This window comes from Motacilla alba, chromosome 4A (assembly GCF_015832195.1).
Source record: "Motacilla alba alba isolate MOTALB_02 chromosome 4A, Motacilla_alba_V1.0_pri, whole genome shotgun sequence".
Lineage (NCBI taxonomy): Eukaryota > Metazoa > Chordata > Aves > Passeriformes > Motacillidae > Motacilla > Motacilla alba.
This window is the reverse complement of record NC_052045.1, coordinates 15,985,917-16,000,556: the sequence shown is the minus strand read 5'-3', so window position 1 is coordinate 16,000,556 and position 14,640 is coordinate 15,985,917. Positions and strand designations below refer to the sequence as shown.

Below are 14,640 nucleotides of genomic sequence, written 5' to 3'. Positions count from 1 at the left end.
AAACAGGGCTTAAAAAGTGCTTTAATTAGACATAACACTGCTTTAGGTTAGAAGAGACCTTAAAGCCCATCCAGTGCCACCCCCTGCCATGGGCAGGGACACCTTCCACTATTCCAGGTTTCTCCAAGCTCCATCCATCTTGGATACTTCCAGGGATCCAGGGGCAGCCACAGCTGCTCTGGGCACCCTGTGCCAGGGCCTGCCCACCCTCAGAGCTAAGAATTCCTTCCCCACATCCCATCCCAGCCTCCCCTCTGTCAGTTTAAACTTCCAGTTTGAACACTGCTGTGTGGGAGTTGCTGCTGAATCCAAGGCCAGGAGCCAGCCCGAAGCTCTGGAGCTGTCACCTCCCCTTGCCCATGTGCTGTTGGGTGGATGCTGAGGGAAACTGGGAAAAGTGGTTTTGCCTCTCCAGCATTTTCTGTGTGAACTGTATTCCCCTGGAGCACCAGTTGAACACAGGCCTGATTTTAGGCTGATATGGAGCCCCAGAAAATCAGGTTTTGGCATTTGTATTTCACAAGAGTTAAGTTCACTCACACAAGTATAAACCTAAAGAAAGGCCCAGAGAGGGTTTATTTTATATAATAGCAGCTTTGCCTATTCAACATAGCTTTTGAGATTGAATTTCAGCTTTCTGCCTCCCCCTTCTTTGAGTCTTACAGCATTCACAGACATTCTTCTTTTATCCTCAAATTTTCCATGCTTCCTGTCAGCTCCAAGCTGATTTTTATTTTATTTTACTTCTGAAGTGGAACTGCACTGGTTAATTTGTTGTGGTGCTTAAGGAAAAAGATACCACCTCTGCATTTCTGATCTGAAGACTGGTGGGAGGGACTCAAAAATCGGCTTTTTTATTTATTTCCTTTTTTAACCAATTTCAAGCAAGCCAGTCTGGCCTTTCCCAAGTCATACATGTTGAAGATGATGACAGGCATTGCATTGCACTTCTGGTTGGAGTTAGGGAGTCTTTGGGAAAAGGTTTAAAGTCCTGGGAGTGCTGCGAGGCTCCAGCTGCAGTTTGTGCTTTATTCAGACTTCACTGATGGCTCCATCCCTAAGGCCCCTGTAACACTAAACTTATGGGAATGTTTGGGATGAAATCACAGGGGTTTTGATCTCCTGCTTGGCACAGGCAGGCATCCCACTCCTTCCATGGCATCCTGTTCCTTTCCAGCCTCCCCACCTGGGGGGTTTTCCACTCTGCTGGTTGTACCTGTGCCAGCACCAACCTCCCCTCCCCAGGCTGCCAAGGATGCAGGAGACTCACCTTCCTCTCAGTTTGGAATAAGGGCACTTGTGGAGGGTTGCAGCAGCCAAATAAATCCCTTTGCGTGGCCCATTTAATGCCACATCCTGGTGCTCCAGTTGTGTTTTAAAGCACTTGTCCCTCCTTGGAAAGCTTTGGCTCTCACCCCTCTGCCTTCAGCGGAGCCACCAAAAAGGAAAGACCTGAGCCGTGACAAAAGCACCAGGCTCTGAGTCGGCAGAGCTCTCTGGCTGGGATGAATGCACTCATTGGAATATATTTTTTTTTTAATGCAGAGATATCAGAGCGTGTTCATGGATGAAAAGACATCGTATTTAAATTTCAAGAGTCATACCGTCTGTTGAGCCAGGAGTCAGATAAAAGTACATTCATAACTTTATTCTGCCATAAAAGAAGCGCAACGAGGTAAAACTAAAAAAATCCTTAGGTTAAAAAATCCTTACATGACTAAAAAGGCATTTTTAGCGATTAGGGAAGAATGGCAAACCCCACAATAATTCTAACAATAATTGCTTTAAACTCTGTGTTATCTTCTGCCTTCCCTTGGTGTGGACAGTGACAAAAAGACCGCTGGGTTTTTAAAATCAGCCATCACTCCCTGACTCCGGAGCAGTAAAGCAGCTCAGGTGTGTGCAAGCTCAGACCCCGCAGGGGGGGTGCTTTGTTTCTTTAAGATTCTCACTTTCCTGTTAATTTTTTCAATGTTAATGAGAACATTTTTATTAGGCTTGTTTTGTTTTTTAATAACATTGTGAGGTTTGAGAGGCAGTTTCCAGGTAACCGTATGGATATGAGGAGGGAAGAGCGGATGCGTTGCGTGTTTTAAACATACTCTTGTACCTCTTCCAGCTGGCTGCAGGGAGCAGCCTGTTTACCTCTGCCTTCCATGCACATCACCACGTTAACTGGATCCAGGAGGGAAGGATCGCTGGGAAGGGCTTCCCAAAGGAGCACTTGGGAAAAGTCACTGGGAGAAGGGGAACGGGGCGGCGAGCCTGAGACCTGCAAGGGTGGTAACCTTTGTAACCCTCTTTCATTTTCTGCCTCCAAGGGTGGTAACCCCTCTCTGTTTCTCTCCTTTCCTCCATACCCGCAGAGCCGCACGCCCTGGACGCCGATGAGAGGCCCTGCAGCGCCGCCGAGGCAGCGGCGCCGTTCCCGGCGCTGAGCGCGGCTCCCAAGGAGGGCCCCGCGTGCCACCGCGCCCCGACGGCCAAGAAGCCCTGCCTGCTGAGCCCCCAGTCGCCGCTGCGCCTCACAGATGTCCCCGAGCACGCCTCGGACGACTCCTCCGCCCACGCCATCTCCCTCACGTCCTGCGTGACCAAGGGCATGAGCTCCTGGTCGCTGCCGGGCGACTGCGAGAAGGCTCCTTTCACCATGATGGAGCCCGGGGGGATGTCGGCGCTGACGGGAGACTGCCTGATGCAGCCGAGCCGGACCTGTCTGGGCTGCTTTATTGAATCCAAGGACGGCATTGATGCGGAGCCGGGAATAAGCTTGAAAGTGGGGGATATAAATAGGGATTATGACACCTGTTCGGTCTCTGATATAGGGATTCACTGCATGAGCACAGGAGAAACCATGAGATATGGGGATCAACTGCTTTCAGACCAGCTTTTAAGCTTCCCTATGCATAAATCGAGGGCAGCGGACAAAAGAGATGCAGAGAAATCTGACAGTGATTCAGAGGACCCCACTCAGAAAAATTATTACGAGGGATTACTATTAGACAAATGCAATGGTGAGGAACCTTTACTAACAAATCCCAACCAGGAATGGGGCTATTTTGAATCTTTCATTAGTGAAAGTAAAATTGAGCTGCTTGACCTCTGCTCCAAAAATGAGCTTTCTGTAAATCTGTTTTCTGAGGAAGACGTGGACAATTACATGTTCGATGATGACGATTCCACCTTGGGAAGTGATGTCTGCTCCCTAAAGATTAGATATGAATCTTTCCAGGACAATGTGCGGGAGAAGACCACCACGCTACAAGAGGATGCCCAGTTCAACTTCTTCCCCAGCGTGTTCAGCAACTGCACCAAAAGGGACAGCAGGAGCACCCTGAAAAGGGGGCCCAGCGGTGCCACCGACCCTTCTCAATTCAAATCCGAGGAAGGCATCATCTGGGGGGAGGAGGAGGAGGATGGCGAGGAAGAGGACGGTGAGGAGGAGGAGAAAGCTGCCTTAAATAAATCTTGCAACAGCACAGAGATGGTGCAGTACGTGGGCTCCAAGAGGAGCCACTTCTTGGACTCGGTGAATTCCACAGAGGACTCCGGGGAGTTCAGCGATGACAGCACTTGCACGGAGTCCTCCTACGACGTGCTGCGGGACATCAAGGACTGCAGCCGGTACCTGGCCCGGGACCACTCTGGCTCCTTTATCCAGCAGAACTACGGCTTGCGGGCGAAGAGGAAAGTGCGATACAGCGACGACTACCTGTACGATGTGGACTCCATCGAGAATGAGAAGATCCTGGACAAGAAGGAGTGGCTCCCGGACGGGCCCAAGGAGGAGGACGACGACGAGTGGTGCCCCAAGAAACGGCGAAAAGTCTCTCGCAAGGAGCCCCCTGTGATCATCAAGTACATCATCATTAACAGGTTTAAAGGGGAGAAGCATATGCTGGTGAAGCTCAGCAAAGTGGATGCCAACGAGACAACTGTTACTCTGAACGAGGAGCTGCTCAGCAAATACAAGAAGCTGGCCCCACTGAAGGGCTTCTGGCAGGAGAGGCAGCAGAGCCGGCTGGATTTGCTTAGATCGTCTCTCTACCACAAGCAGAATTTCTATCTTAACGGCTCAGATGCTTCGTTCCTCCCTCACCCACGGAAGCGAAAATGCAAGCTAGCAAACAGGCACCGGATTCAAAGAATTAAAGCCATCGAGCAATCAGTGAACAAGCTGGGCTCTTGCTCCTCTGATCACAAGCAGCCTTGCAGCAGTAAGGAGGACGTGGGCCTGAAAGGGCTGCCGGCATTAGCCATTGCCACCCCCAGCTGTGCCAACGGATTACACGTCCACGACATCGCGGGCATCGCCGTGAAATGCAAACCACAGGAGCGGGAGCACAAGGGGACGGAGCGGAAAGTGCTCCGCAGAATCAAATTCAAAAGTGAAGCCAGGTTGAAGTGCAAGAAGATTAAAGCTGCCACCAGTACGGCAGAGGACTCCCCAGCACTGGAAAATCAGGACTCCGCAGCGCGTCTGAAGGACGAAAACAGTCCCTGTGCTTCAGACAGCTCCCATCTCCCCGAGTGCCACGAGGATAAAGTTGCTAAAAATTCTCCTTTCCTACCATCCACCTCCTCTTCAGACAAGCCTCTGCCATCTGCTAATATCACCACCAATGTACCCCTGATCCCCGGAGGGTATCTGCAGACGTTGTTAGATGCTTCAGATCTGTCGAGCAACACGGGTATCCCGTACTTCGCCCAGCACCCCTCCGAGCAGCAGCAGCAGCACCCGCTCCCCAGCATCGTCCCACCGGAAAAGCCCTTCCCGTCCCTGCAGCCGGCGCAGAGCTGCGTGCTCTCCCCTCCCTCCGAGTCGGAGCTGCAGCAGTCGCCCGGCCACTTGGAGATGGAGCAGGGCGGCTTCGGCAGCATGTGGCCGGCCAGCAAGGGCAGCGAGCGCCAGGACTTCCCCGGGGACATGCCGGAGGCGGCCGGAATGCCGAGCGAGTTTGCCCCGGGCACGGACGGCCTCCCCGCCTCTGGATACACTCAAGTCAATCTGAATAGCGGCAAATTGCTATACCAAAAAAATTACATGCCGGATAGCCAACAAGTGCAGTCTGATGATTCTTATCAGTCATGTCATTTCAATAATGGAGAGGGGCGCTTTCATTTCCAACGAGGTACACTCAGTACGGATGATGGCAGGCTCATTAGTTTTGATTCAGTGGGTTCATTGTCAGTTAGTTCTAGCAATTACAGTTCTTTAAGTTTAAAGTCTTGTGAAAAGGACGGTGAGGATGATATTAATGATGATTTCTTGGCCCACTGCAGTCCCAAGCTAGTGATCCAGCAGAGCATAGATGAAATCACCCCTTTGAAGGAGTCCACGGACCTTTTAGACATTTCCAACTTCACACCTGATAGGTTCCGCCAGTCATCGCTTTCGGAGATGTCCCCTCCAGACACTCCCAACCTGTCCCCACAGATAGCTGGCTCCGATGCCAAGCCTCTGGGCACCCTGAAGGGCTTTCAGGAGAGCCCCCAGGCCTCCCTCAACAGTTCCGAGAAGGTCAAGTGGAACTGTGGGGTCCTGCAGACCGAGGATCAGGCAGATAATGGGTTTGCTTTAAATAATCACCAGTTCCAGTTCCATATGTTCAACGATGAAGATTCTGTCAGCCTTCTCGAAAAGAGTCCATGCTTGTCAACATTTAATGAGCCATCTGGTCAAATTAGCACCAATAGCAAAGTGTCAAAATCGAAGAGGAAAAGTTCATCCAGCAAGAATGTGGGTACAAACCAAAGCTCTTCCCAGAAAGCCACCCGGAAAAAATCACCCAAAACCAACAAAGGAACCGAGAAGCCGCAAGGGAAAAACTCCAGGCAGGCACCCAAATCCACCAGGAAAGGGAAAAATGCAGCAGGAGTCAACGGCGAAAAGGCTCCAGCTGTTGGTGGCAGGGTGGTCACTCAGCTGGGCACTGTGGCCACGGCCACCAAGGGCATGGCCGAGGGCACTCAGCACTGCGGCCCGGCAGGGGTGAAGCTGGGCAAGCACAACGGGCTCTCTGGAGAGTGGGCACTGGGAAAAGACGGGGGCACGGGCTGGTCGGAAGCCAGCCTGGGCAACGCCACCAGCCTCCTGGATGACGACCAGAGGGAGTTCGAGGAGCCCTCCAACATCCTGTCCAACATCGCGTCGGGAATGGCCGATGTCCAGAGGTTTATGATGGCCTCCATTGAGCCCTTGTGGGGGCCCGTCAGCCACAACAGCGTTCCAGACATATTCCGGTCACCGGAGTCCAACAGCCTGAAACTGAAAACTCTTAAAATTTTGGCAGGGACGTCCCAAGAGTCGAAGAAGAAGGCGAACGGTGGCTCACCAGGGGCGGCGAAGAACCACAAGTCAAACAACAAGGGCTCAAGCAAAAACAGCAAAGCTGTGACCTGCGACCCCGGTCGCCCCAACTGCTCCACCGGGTTCACCACAGACATTCACGCTCCCTTTTTTGATAAAAACTATAGTAACCTGAGCACTTTAGGCAATAATGGACCTACCCATAAAAAACTCTACCGTCATAAATCCAGTTCAAAATCACTGAGGGATGAGAACTGTAAAATCAAGCGGACGGACCGCGAACAGCCCCACAAGGACCCACCCGTGACAGCTGCTTTTGAGAAACTGAGGTAATGCTGCACCAAACTGGCTGGAATGCCCCTAACCTCCCTCCCACCTGCTAGGCCCGCTGTTCCTCAGTTTTTCCTTCCTGAAAGCAAAAGTTTGCATGAAAAAAAAAAAAAAAAGACATTCCCCTTTTACAGTTTTGGTTGGTTTTGGTTTTGGGGTTGGTTTCTTTTTTTGTTTGTTTGGTTTTTTTAATTATTATTTTTAAATGCATGAAAATAATTATGACTTGCAAGCTACCTAAAAGAATGACCAATTTTCTGGCTTGGCTGGGGTTAAAAAAACTAACAAGGCTACTCTTTTCTGCTGTTTGGCTTCTTCAGTTTTTAATTACTTATTTATTGGGGGAAAAACAAAAACTAAAAAAAAAAAAATTACACGCTCTTTTTAATGATTTTGACAAGGAAAGACTTTTTTTTTTTTTTTGGAACATTTTGTAAAAAATAAACCACAAAAAAAAAAAAAAGAGGTTCTGCATCCAAAAGCCAAGATCTCAAAACTTAAAGGCTCTTTACTTTGCAAATGAGAACTCGTTCCTAATTGAGCTTCACGTGGCAATTTTTGAGTGCTTTCTGGCCCCCTCTGCTGTTGTGTCTCCTAACCTGCATCATCTAAAGCTGCATCTTCTCTACCCGCCCGCCTTTAGCGCGTTCGCTCCGTCGTGGTGACTCCGGACGAGCTAACTAAGATGGCATCAAATGTTTGATTTTTTTCCTGCAGGGAATCAGACTCCATTCTTCTTAAAGCAGAAACAGCATTTTTGGGTTTTCCTGTATTTGAAGAAGAGACTCCCTTTTCTAGAAAGACAGTTGATGTTTGGTTCTTTTCTTATCATTTTTTTTTTTCCCGGTTGTTTTTTCTTTTTTTTCCCCCATTGGTTCCTTTTCAAAATCTGCCTTGTGGTCTGTTGAAATGTAAGTGCTGAAATGAAGAGTTTGAAATTGTGGGAATTTTATTATTTGAAAGCAAACCTAATCTGGTATTCTCTGTGAAAGACTGTTTTAAAAGTCATACTGTTGTACAGTAGTTTATGCACTATTACCCACAACAACAAAAAATTGTGCCAAACTATGAACAAGTGACTGTATTGTATATATTTTTACTTCTCTATCAACATTGGGTTGTGAGTGTTTTCTGCAGCTATGCCTTTTGGTTTTACTAGAAACATTCCAGTTGTTAAGTACTAACCACCCCCCTTCGAAAGCACCTGTAACTCACGATGAGAAACGATTTTGTTCACTGATACAACTTACCAAAAGTTTTATGGACATGACTAGAAGTGTGCCAAATTTACTTACCTCATTTCATGGATTCACCCTGTGGTTTAAAGCTCATAAAGGGAAGAAAACAAAAAAAAAAAAAAAAAAAGAAAAAAAAAGGAAACAAAAAGGGGGGGAAAAAAAAAGAAAAAAAGGAACTTTGAAACCAATGCTGGGAAATGGTAACGTCCTCTCTTTGAAACCACGAGCAGAAAAACTTTAATGGTGAAATGTTGAGTTTCATTATAGGAGAGAGTTGCAATGGTGGAGGAGTTCAGAAAACCACTGACGGTAAGTTTGCCAGGAACTCAAGTGTCTGCATCTAGAGACTACAGAACAGCTGCTTTTCAAGTGTCTGTTTTCTTAAAGCAAAACCTGTAGCTGAAGATCATTTGAAATGCAAAGTTACATAGCTAATTCTTTGTATCTCAGTTTTATATATTTTATAAGAACCTGGGATAGATTCTGAAATAGGTATAAAACCAGAACTAATACATTTCAAACATTAAGTGCTATTCACTTTTCCTTTGAATAGTTTCTTAAACATTTTCGATGCAGAGCCTGTCAGAAGTGCTCTCCCATCATAGCTTTGGTGTTTCCTCCATGTCTAACTTTGCGATGCCAATATAGTTTGAACTTTCGAAAGCAGAGTCATTAATTTAAGATACAACTCTGAACTTTTTCTTTGATTCAGTTCATGAAACAAATACAACCAATGGAGCTATTTGTGATCTCACCAATCAGGGCCGGATCATGACTGGACTTTATTAAGACAGCGTTAAGTATTGAATGCTAAATGTACTCTCAAAAGGCCTTACTTGTAACCCTCCTCACCACACCCTCACCCTCCACGAGAATAAGGAACCCAACAAAGATCTATTTTCCTTGTGCAACTGAGAGCCTGTGTGTTTTGCTGCTGACTTCTCATGAAAAACCTTGATATGCAAGAGCCCTGGGAGCAGAGGGATGTGAGGCTTGGACACCTTATGCAATAGCAGGCAGTGAGGAAGAGGAGCCTTTCTAGCAGTGGACAGATTACATTGCTGATACGGCCACAGGCGTAGTCGTGGTGTCACACAGAGGGCAGGACTGGGCTCAGGTTTCCTCCCAATCCACCCACGCGCCAGGCAAAGCAGCAGAATTGGTTTAAGTTCATTTAGCAGAAAAGCAGAGCGATCACTTAAAATCGAAGTGGAGATGCAGAGTGTTAGTTTAGAATGGTGTTTTCAGCTCTTACCCAGCTTGGGGTGCAGTTTAGCTCGGCTCTGTGATCCCAGAGAGAACAGCTCGGTAGCTGCATTGTTGTATTTAACAGATGAAAGGATGAACTCTGAAAAAAAAAAAAAGTAATTAAAAAAACTCCTGTAAGTTCATTTTTTCATGGAATAAATGCTAGCGCTGCCTGGAGTGGGTTGGTGTGGATGAGAGTGGTCCCTGGTGCCCCATGGCAGGCAGCATCCCACTCCAGCTCTGGCTCCAGGAGGGACATCCACAATATGCTCAGGATTTACTCTGGAGACAAGAGCTATGGTAGACCTCCAACCCTGGGCTCTTGGGCTGGCCTGAAGCCACCACACTCTCCCTGCTTCCCCAGCAGCTCTCTTTTCTATTCACAGGCTCATCAGATACTACAAGCTCCAACCACTGCTGTGGTGTTGGTATATTCCAGTTTTTCAGCATTCCCCCCACGTGCTGCAGGAGTGGGTCTGGCAGCTCCCTTCTTTTGGATGTTCTGGCTGCTGCTCTTACAGAGACAGGTCAGGCCCAGGGCTGGGATGAGGCACAGACCTTCTTTCTGACCCAGAACCATCAGTTGAAAGCACATTTCACCTGGCCTGCACTGTGCTCCTTATGCTTAATGTTATGAATATGGAACTCAGAATAAAACCCCTTGTGCTGGACGGGATAGCAATACTGACTGCATGTGAGGAATGTGCAATAGGGCATGAAGATCAGGCATGAAACATATCGACTGTTTTATCCATGAATACCTAGCTGGGTGTTTCAGAATGGTGTTAATCACAAATTCCAGCTGCCTTGTTGCTCTCCTTCAGTCCTTCTACCATTCCAGCTGCTGACAGCTTTGGTGGTCATCCCGTGTCCTCCAAAAGACTGCTGGGAAGATGTTAAAGAGCCTGGATCCCTCATGGTGTGGCACTGACCCTTCCCTGTGTCTGAAAAGGTCATCGCTCTGCTGCTTGACCCCAAAATTTAGAAATTGCCTTGAGCTGACCATTTTCCCTCCTTCCTTTTGATCTTTATAGAGTATTTGGGTGGGAAGGGACCTTTGAAGGCCATCTAGTCCAACTCCCCTGCAAAAAGGAGGGACATCATCTACTAGACCAGGTTGCTCAGAGCCCTGTCTGACCTGACGTTGAATGTTTCCAGGGAGGAGACAGCCACCACCTCTCTGAGCAACCTGAGCCAGCGTTTCACCACCCTCATAAAAAATTTCTTAAGTCCTTGTCAGCAGGGCTGCTCTAAATCCCTTCATTCCCAGCCTTTGGATCCCAGGGACTGCCCCATCCCAGGTGCAGCACATCGCATTGGGCCTTGAACCTTATGAGGATCCCCTGGGCCCCCTTCTCAAGCTTGTCCTTGCCCCTGCAGATGTCACTCTGTCCCTCAGGCATGTTAACCTCACCACTCAGTTTGGTGTCATCTGCACACCTGCTGAGGGGACTCAATCCCAGTGTCTACATCACCGGTGAAGATACTCCACATTGCTGGTCCCAGGACAGACCCCTGAGGGACAGCACTCACCACTGATGTCCTCCTGGACAGTGAGCTGTTGACCACTGCCCTCTGGATGTGACTGTCCAACCAGTTCCCCATCTGCTGAACACTCCATCCTTCAAATCCATCTCTCTTCAACACCCACCAGTTTAGAAAGGTGTTGTGGGGGACTGTGTGAAAGGCTTTACAGAAGTCCAGACAAATGACACCTGGAGCCCTTATCTTGTCCATGGATGCAGTCACTCCATCCTAGAAGGCCAGTGGGCTGGCCATGCAGGACTTGCCCTTGGTGAAGCTGTGCTGACTGTCCTGAGTCACCTCCCTTTCCTCCGTGAGCCCCAGCAGAGTTTCTAGGAGGGCCTGGTCCATGGTGTTCCCAGGCACAGAGGGGAGGCTGACAGGGCACTGGTTCAATGGTTTAGTTTTACCAGTCATCCAAGACTTCATCTGACTGCCAGGACTTTTCAGAGACTCTGGAGAGTGACTTGGTAACTTCATCAGTCACCTCCCTCAGGGCTCTGGGATGCATCTCATCAGGTTCCATAGTCTTAGGTATATTCAGGTTCCTCAAGTGCTCACAAACTTGATTTTTTCTTACAATGGAAGGGACTTTGCTCCTCCAATCCCTGTCCTGTGGTTCCACCACTCACAGGAGATGGAAAGAGAGGTTTCCTCAACCTTCTCATCCACTGTTAGTCTGCCAATTGTGTCACTCCTGCTTTGACCCTTCCTTTTCATGCTGACACACCTGTAGAAGCCCTTGTTATTCTTCATGTCTCTTGCCACATTCAGCTCCACCTGCACCTTGCCTTCCTCACCCTGTCCCTGAACAACGTGACAGTATCCCAGTACTCTTCCCAGGATATCGGTCCCTGCTCCTGCTGCCTGTGCATCTCCTCTTGCCCTTCAGCCTGACCAGCAGGTCCCAACTCAGCCAGGCCAATCTCTTGCCTTCCTTGCCTGATTTCTTGCACCTGGGGATCGAGAGCTCTTGCTTTCTATGAAAAGCATCCTGAAAGATCTGCCAGCTCTCTCCTTGAAGAGCTGGCACTTCACTTTCCTAAGATTCATCTCCACCTGCCTATCACTACCTCAAGGTTTTCACCTCCCACCTTTGCCTCATCTCTCACCGTACAAACTCTTGTTCTCCAATTGCATTTTTGTTTTTCATGGCACTTCTCACAGCTGTGGGAGGACAGGGATGTGGGTCCCACCCATCCCTGCCTGCCACCCCCACCCCTGGGGCTCCCTGCCCCTTCTTGTGCTGGCTCCCACCTCAGCCCATCCTCTTGCCCAGTCCCAGTGCAACTTCCATCCTCCTCCTGCATCTCCTCGTTGGGCTCCGGGAGCTTGCTTGGCTCTTGGGAGCGATGAAGCCAAGCCACACAGAAGATGTTTATTCTGCAGCATCCCTTAAAATGTCTTTTCTGCTTCATCTCTTTTCACTCTGACTCCAGTGCAGGATGGGAGGACAGTGCCAGCAGTGCTGCCGAGCCATGGTGTCACCACGGTCTGGGTGACTTAGAATTGGCACTGGCATTAGAAAGCAGGAACTGGGCACTTCCAAAAGTCCTAAAATCCATCTGAGAGGAGAATTCCACAGGGCAAGGTGATACTAACCACTCTGCCACAGGAGCACAGGTCTCCCGTGGCACAGGAATAGGAGAGATGTCCTGCAGAAAGGAATCCTGCAGCAGGAGCTAACCCAGCCCATGGCCATCGATTGCATTTAGAGGTTTTGTAAATAGAAAAATATCAGTGATGGGGATCCAATAAAAACCATTTGGGTTTTTATTACAAAATACATCTTACCAGGTTTTCATCTTGCTTTTCTTTTTTTCTTTTAGCATAGGAGGATGGATGTTTTTAAAAAAACATCTTGAAAATAATGACTTGTGGACCAGAGGTAGCCAGGCATTTTAGGAGGAGAAGGAAGAGGAGCAACAGGAGGGCAGGAGCAGCCACAGGACTGTCCTTGCCATGCTGTGCTGTCCTGCTGAGGCTGGGTCAGCTTGGAGAGGAGAAGCCAAGGCTGGCTGGTGATTGCTTGGAGAAAACATTGCTGCACCACTTGCTCGTTTAACAATCAGGATTGCTGTTAATTTTTTTGGCATTATGGGCCAAACAAGCCAGGAACCAAAATAAAGATGTTTTAAGCATTGTCATCCTTTAGCTGCTGGACCATGTTCTTTCTCTAAGCTCCCCATCTAGCAAAGCACTTAGGTGGGAGCTCACTCCCAGGGGCTCTCATGTCCCAAGTGCTTTTCCAGCCAGTGATGTCAAGTCCCAAGAGAAACTCCCCTGAAGTCAGTGTAAGTGGGAAGAGGATCAGGAGCGTGGACTTGGGTTGGTGCAGGATCAGGCCCTCGGTCTTTGCTTGGTCAATTCAGTGTGTTGGACTTTGCCTGTGCAGCTCCCAGGGTGTCCAGTGGAGGTTGCATGGTTCAAACTGCTGACATCTATTGGAGAATGTGCCTCTTTATCTCTTCAGCATGTGAAATAATGCAAAAAAAAAAAAAAAAGAAAAAAAAAGAAAAAAAGAAAAATATAAAATAAACCAAGTACAATGTCTGTGGTAGAAGCAAGGCTTTTCAAATCTGTTTCTCAGGTAAACAAGTGACACTAATGACAGTGGAGTAACAGCCATCTAAGGGAATTGGGATCTGAAGCAGGAGGATTCCCTCCATCTTGCAGGATGCTTGGGTTGCCAGACACGTTTACTGAGCCTTTAAACACTTGGTGCAAAAGGAAACAAGAAATAAAATTGGTCTTTTCACTACCCTTCGCTAGCTAGACAGACAGACAGACAGATAGACGCCCATTTCTAAAGCACAAAGGGAAGACTTAAACCTAGACTAAACCACACACACACACAAAACCAAGGTACCAGTGAAACTCCTTTTGTCTCTTACTCCCGGTGGGAAGCAGGGTAGAAATCCAAGGAGCTGCTCTGTTCCGCTGCCCCGGCGCCGGCCGGGCGCTTCGACTGCTGCCTCCAGAGATGTGAATGTACTGCTCCTTGAGTTCCCTTCCATAGAACTAGAGGCACCTCGTTAGGAAGTTGCTCCTGTTTTATGGTGCTAAAGAAAACTTTTATTCCCCCCCTTGAGCATTTAAGAACTATTAAATGGCCCTTTTTATGAATGTAACATATCCATTTCTGTTCCACATTTTACACTGCAATTTTAACATGTTTGGAAATGATTTGCCTTTTTTCTTTTAGAATAAGCTTTATAAATATTCTGTAGAGTCAATTGAAGTATAATTCTTAAGGATCACTCTAAGACGCCTACAAAATCTTGTATATTTTTAAGTGTGCCAATTTGTAAAATATTTTGTAAGTGTATATTTTTCTTAGAAAAGTGCTGTGAAGTGTTTGTATGTGTGAGGTTTCCCTTTTTTTGCACCTTCGGGTGTTAATAAAAGGATGTATACTTAAGAGTTTCTGGTTTTAAAAACCAAAATACAAAGAAAAAAATTAAACTTTTGTTGGGAATTTTGTAATAAAAAGAAATGTTGTGAAAGAGTGTAGTGATATTGTGTAAAGGAAACTGGAAAATTTGTGAGCGCTTTGCTGTTTTATAGATCCTCTTGTAAATTATTCTTGTAATATTTTGGGTTTTGTTGTTCTTGTTGCAAAGGTTTTAAATATTTGTGACTGACTCTGTATGGTGAAAACGTCATATTGTTAACTTGCTGAGTTTTGTTATATTGTTTATGGAATAAATAAAAAAATTTAAAATCTCATTTTAAGATCATGTATGAAGAAGAAATTAAAACTGCCATTTATTGAATATTAGGAATCGTTTCTTTAACCAAATCTGTCTGGCTGCCCCCTCCCAGGGCACTCCAGGCCCCCGCCTAGCTGGGCTGGTGCTGGTTAGTGGGAAGCACATCAGGGAGGGAGGTGCGGCTGTGGGTGGGGAACAGTGAGGAAGAAGGCTTGGATCACTTTTGCTGTGAAGTGGGGCTGCTCTAACTGAGAAGTGGAAACTTCAGCAAGGCAAG

General features: G+C 47.7%; 1 protein-coding gene across 5 annotated transcripts in view; it reads left to right on the top strand.

Annotated features, from left to right (window-relative positions):
* The window catches only part of NEXMIF (neurite extension and migration factor), a 164,562-nt gene extending 150,152 nt beyond the window's left edge, over positions 1–14,410 (top strand). For 4 of the 5 annotated variants that reach the window (XM_038164769.1, XM_038164767.1, XM_038164768.1 and 1 more), the window contains exons 4-5: positions 2,367–6,639; positions 7,358–14,410. In XM_038164769.1, coding sequence (XP_038020697.1) covers positions 2,367–6,639; positions 7,358–7,562 — 4,478 coding nt within the window. In that variant the 3' untranslated portion in view covers positions 7,563–14,410. The remainder of the gene's footprint in view (positions 1–2,366; positions 6,640–7,357) is intronic. The other variant, XR_005259900.1, reaches the window with a different exon arrangement.
* Positions 14,411–14,640: the final 230 nt, after the last annotated feature.